At 42.6% G+C, this 5,390-nt stretch overlaps 1 protein-coding gene across 3 annotated transcripts in view; it reads left to right on the plus strand.

The window, feature by feature from the left end:
* Positions 1 to 59: 59 nt before the first annotated feature.
* Positions 60 to 5,390, plus strand: part of fli1 (Fli-1 proto-oncogene, ETS transcription factor) — a 39,284-nt gene continuing 33,953 nt past the window's right edge. The window contains exons 1-2 of one of the 3 annotated variants that reach the window (XM_017420092.3): positions 60 to 275; positions 1,858 to 1,942. In XM_017420092.3, coding sequence (XP_017275581.1) covers positions 1,904 to 1,942 — 39 coding nt within the window. In that variant the 5' untranslated portion in view covers positions 60 to 275; positions 1,858 to 1,903. Of the gene's footprint in view, positions 286 to 1,857; positions 1,943 to 5,390 lie in introns of all 3 variants that reach the window. The other 2 variants (XM_037980571.1, XM_017420088.3) reach the window with 2 other exon arrangements.

Consider the following 5,390-nt stretch of genomic DNA (forward strand, 5'->3'; position numbering starts at 1 on the left):
GATGCTTCAGTGGCCTCACTCTGCAGGCAAAGGGGAGGTTTTTCTCTCGCTGCTCATTGGCCGCAGCTTTTCTTTCCCCATCTGCACCAACATTTCCATTCATACCCAGCCGGCGTTGCTTTTTTTCCAAAATAACTCTCTGTCATCATCATTCTGAGGGCAGAAAAAACAAAACAAAACAAAATAAAACAAGCTACTTTGCCTGGACGGGACTAATTATTTGAATTTAGAGGAGATCGAAACGAACGACAGCGCGCCTGCCACAGTAACGACAGGTGAGAGAAAGTGAGTTTTTGACGCGTTGCAGTTCTGCGCAGATCTGTGCATGCAGGAGGAAGAGGGATTATTTGTGTTTTCTGTTGCTGCACGGTTGTTGTTCTTTTTTTTTTTTTTTTTGTAAAAATCCGTCTGATGCATCTTGAAATGTTAATTTCGAAAAAGCTGTCGACGTTTCTGGATGAGTCCGGCAAAAAAAGAGAACTGAAACTGGAGTCTTTGCGCCAATTTTTCTGTCCTATTGCATCAGACTTGAGCACTTTTTGAGTGATTTATTATAAGATTTGAGTTTATTAACTGCAGTCGAATAAGTTGTTTTTTGTTTTCTTTTGTTTTTGTTGGGGTTTTAGTTTGTTTAGCTTCAGAGGAGGTATGAGGGGAGAGAGAGGGGAAAAAGAGTGAGTGCGCATTAGCTGGAAATCAGTTGGGTTCTCGTTTCTGATGGATAACAGCGAGCCAAGATGCTTAAAATGTAACACTAGAGGGGTCCCGGCCCACGGGGGTGTGTGGGGGTGTGTGGAGGGGGTCTCGGAGGAAGGTTCACGCCGTTTTTCACCAGTCCTCCTCTGCGTAATTGGCTACAGATGCGGCTCCTTTTACCGGCTGGATGGAAATCGGATGCGTTTTGGGTGAACTTCATAAGGCGAGCAAAAATTAAATAAATAAACAACAGGGGGAACCAAATAATAAATAACAAAAGTGTACAAATTATTTTGGAACTGCCTTGTTGTTCTTTCTTGAAATGTTCTTGTTTATTTGTTTTCCATCTATTTCCCCGCGACGTGTTTTGGCTTACCTTTTACATTAATAATAAAATAATAATAATAGTGATACAGTCACAGTCGCATGTGAAGATGCCCCCCTTCAGGGCCTGCTCAGAGACTCATTTGCTGCTTCAGTCAGTCAGTCTGCAGCCGCTCTGAAGCCTCCGTCCTGTTAATAATTGCGGAGGGGTTTTTTTTAAGGGAAGGACTAAAAACACCGTCCTCCGAGTGCCCTTTCACCCCCAGACTTTGTAAGCTGCACTTATTAAAGCGAAAAGTGTTTCAATATGTGGTAAGCTTTAGGGGAAAAGGGGTGGTGGTGGTGGTGGTGGAGGGGTGATTGTGGCCCTCCTCCTCCCCTTCATCATCGTCTTCTTCTGTGCTTCTTCTTTTTGCCCCTGCAGCTTATTGGGCGACTTGTGCAGTCATTCATCCATGAGAGCTGCGGGTCACTGCTGTAATTTCCATCGACTGTTGCTGTTAAATGTAATGGGAGGGCGGGTGTGGGGAGGGGGTCAGTAATTAAAACTGCCCTGTATCTAATACCACAGACCACCGCTTAAATGAACAAAGAAATCAGGGGTTTGTGAATGAATGTAGGCATAAGCTTGACGTGTGGGTTTGTGGTGAAGGGGGCTGAAGGGCCTGGGCTGGGGCATTGCGCAAATGTCCCTTTATTTTGGTGGAAGTGATAAAACGCGTGCGAGAGACCACTACCTGCTACTCATAATAATAATAATAATAATAATAATAATAATAATAATAATAATAATAATAATAATAATAATAATAATAATAGTTGTCCTTTGTTTCTCAGGGCCCATTGGACACTGCGCACCCCTGGGCCTGTCTGTCCAGAAGACATGTTCCAAACTGTCCCTGACACGTCGTCTTACGTCAAGGTAAGACACCACCGCCTCTCGGATCAGGTAATGTTGGAGGGACGACCTCTGGTCCTTTCCTTTTTTATCCTGAGGCTTTAATAGTCAGCTAATTGACATGAAGTTTTAAAACATGCACTCAGACTGATTTAAGTTTTTTTTTTTTTTTTGTTTGTTTGTTTGTGGGTTTTTTTTGTAAAGGCTTCAGATTCAGTTCTTGTTTTTGTCTTTTTGTATTGTGTTTGTTTGGTTCTTTTTTATTTTGTTTTGTCTTTTCGACCTGATTTAGTTTTAGCATTCGATTCTTGGAACCACTTCCACCTGCGCATGTAAATGTCACGTCGTTTGGCTTCCATCTTTTAATATTTTTTTTTCTTTTGATTTTTGTAGTCTTCAATCCGGTGAAGAAATTCGCTGTTATGTCTCATTACGCCTGACGTCATGACCCCCCACCCCCCACCCCCACACACACACACACACACGCACACACACGCACCAGATTGTAAATAAAGCAAACAGCGCACATCTGGTTTCCACATAAAGCGCGCGTCGCGTCACATGTGGCGCAGCGGGGAAACCTGCAGCAGCTTTCCGAAAAAAATCAAACTAAACAAAAGAGGAAAAAAAGAGGCGCTGAATCCCCCATTTATTCTAACTCCCCCGCTCCCCTTTTCCCCTTTCCTCCTCATATAATAAAGTTTGACTGTTTGTGTTTTAAGTGTTAGTTCGGTCACATCCACCATAAGAATTCTGCCCGGCTCGGACGGTTCTCTCATTAAAACAGAACCATTGTACAGTCTGGTTCTATCTGCAGGATCGAGGTGTTTTTCCAGGAGCGACTTGTTAGCGTTTGGGAGCCCGGAGGAAAAAGGGCTCCTTTCATGGAGCCACAGCGTTTGTGGCACCGCTCGGGAGACGTCCAGGGCCCCGAACAATTCCCGATTTGTCGTGCGGAGAGTTGAATAGCGGGGAATGTTTAAGAAGAAAATATGAGCTCGAATGACTCTTTTTCGGCTGCCTCCAAATCTGGAGTTAAATCTTTATTATGCAGTGGATTCGTTGGGGGAAAATGCTTCCATGTTTTGTTTTGGGGTTTTTTTCCTCTCTCTCTCTCTCTCTCTTTTTATTCTGGTTTTATAGTTCGCGTGCGTTCTTTTCGGGGAGATGTTGCATGTGGCACGCCTCGATATATTAAAAAAAAATGCAAAAAAAAAAAAAAGAAAGAAAGAAAGAAATATTCCCCCTCGTTCGAGCGGATCCGAGGCCCAGCATTTGGTTTTGTTTGGTTAAGGCCAGGCGAGACTGGAACTCTCCAATAAAAATAAATCTCAAATTAATTATGGCCCGGAGCGAGGGGCCAGACAGTTCGTGCCTCTGTGCGCTGCAGACTCCACTGTTTCTGCCCTCAGTGTTTTGACTCGGGCTGCCTTTTAGCCCGAGAGCAGGAATGATCTGAACACAAGTCTGCACTTTTAATAAACACGAACGGTTGGAGCTGCACGGCTCACACGGGGCTGGGACGGCTCCTCCTGGAATAACAACGTTTTGAAACGCTCATGTGCAACTTTATGTGTAAAAAAAAAAAAGAGGGTAAATGAGGTTTGCAAAAAGGTCAAATTTATTTAAAAGCATTTTGATTGTGACAAAAACCCTCTAAAACTGTTTATAGTTCATATCATCTTTGATTTTCACGCTATTTTCTTTTTGTTTTTGAACTCACCATGACTAATATTACAATTCGGAATAAAGAAGAAATTAAAGGCCTAGCATTCCTTGGAGGAATGCACATCGCCCGCCGCCTTCCATTTTAACATTTTAAACTAAGATCATCTCATGATGAGAAATCATTAAGTTACAGCCATTTTAGTCAAACCTTTTCTGATGTCATGCGCAGTCTAATTTTGTGTCATCTGTTGATATCTTTTGAAGCATGGCCATTTTTGTGTTTAGTGGTGGGTGGCCATCTTGGATTGGGTTGACTGAAGACGTGAATGGGTTGTAGATGTAAGCTCAGTGATCCCTTTCTGAGAGTTTTGCTAAAACTGTGCAATGGTTCATGAGACATTTTGTTAACAGGCAAACGTGTTTGATGCTCATAGTTAAGTCCAAAGATTTAAAGAAAGATCTTGTGTAATATGTACTGCTCAGAGTAGATTTGGGAACTGACTCTCAGCTGCTATTTTATCTCAATGATTGTAAAATTCACTGCCTTAGAGTCATTTTTGTTTGTTTGTTTGCTAAAGTTGATTAGATGTTGTGGCCAAATTGAATTTGGGTGACTCCAAACAATCAGTTGTACATGTTTATCCAGCAATTACTGTTTGACAGCTTTTTTAAAATCCATCTAGTGATTTAGGAGATATTTTGCTAACAAGCAGGCAGAACTGACTATAACAGTAGAGGAAAAGGTTTAAAAACAGATCTCATGCAATCAAATAGTGCTCACAGTATGTGTTGGGGAGGACTCCCAGCTACTACACCAAATTTTAGCTCATTGCATGTATTCATCACTGATTTATAGCTATTTTTGTGTTTACTAAGATTGCTTAGTTGTGGCAGCCATCTTGAATAGGGTTGACTCCAAAACTTAAAGGTATGTAGGTGTCCATCCAATCATTACTTTCTGCAAGTTTCCTTAAAATCTATCGCTAACAGTCAGAGATGGGCCGAAACATTATTGTCTTTGGCGGCATAATAAAGGTGGACCCAAACCATCAAAGGACTGCTGCACATGCGCTCAGCAGAGTCTCTAATGCCCCCCCCCCTCCCTCCCCCCTCTCCTGGCTTGTTCCCCCAGCACAGAGACATTGGAGCTACTGGCTGGTGGTGCAAGAAGAAGGAGAAGAAACGTCTGGCTGTCTCGTTTCGGTGTCAAGCCAGATGTTCTGTGGCTTGCTATGTAAACCAGCTCGCATCTGTTTATTGGCCCTCCCAAATGTTCGTTACCGCTTTATTCATTATGATCTGGGGAGATCGTGGCCCCCACCCTTCTGTCTTTTCCTAAATATGCAGCCGGGTTGACAGGTATTTTAGAAGAAGTTGGGATGCATTTTAGAGTTATAGGTCAGTAAGATTTGATATGAAAAAAGTACAACACTTTGAAAGATCTTTGGTCCTATTTGACAGCATCGTAATGATTTGCGACCAGATTTACCAACTTGAAAAGTGTTACTGGAAGATCTGCTGACATACATCCAGCTTGACAACAGTTTCAGCAATGCATATACTTTACATCAAAATCAAATCAAAATAATGTGCGTCTTTATTTCTCGTCAGTAAAACAAGGTTAATACTCCAGACGCTGGAATGTGAAGAAAACCCCCAAAAAATAACAAAACCAAGACGGCCACTAAAGAGTTAAACAAGGTGTCTCCCTTAATTACATGAGTCAGAACTGGCCTCAGGCAGGAGAAGCCTTGACCCTTAGCAGGATCCAGATGTGGTGGTCCCAAAGGGTGGGGGGTTGGGG

The sequence above is a fragment of the Kryptolebias marmoratus genome, linkage group LG2, assembly GCF_001649575.2.
Source record: "Kryptolebias marmoratus isolate JLee-2015 linkage group LG2, ASM164957v2, whole genome shotgun sequence".
Taxonomy (NCBI): domain Eukaryota; kingdom Metazoa; phylum Chordata; class Actinopteri; order Cyprinodontiformes; family Rivulidae; genus Kryptolebias; species Kryptolebias marmoratus.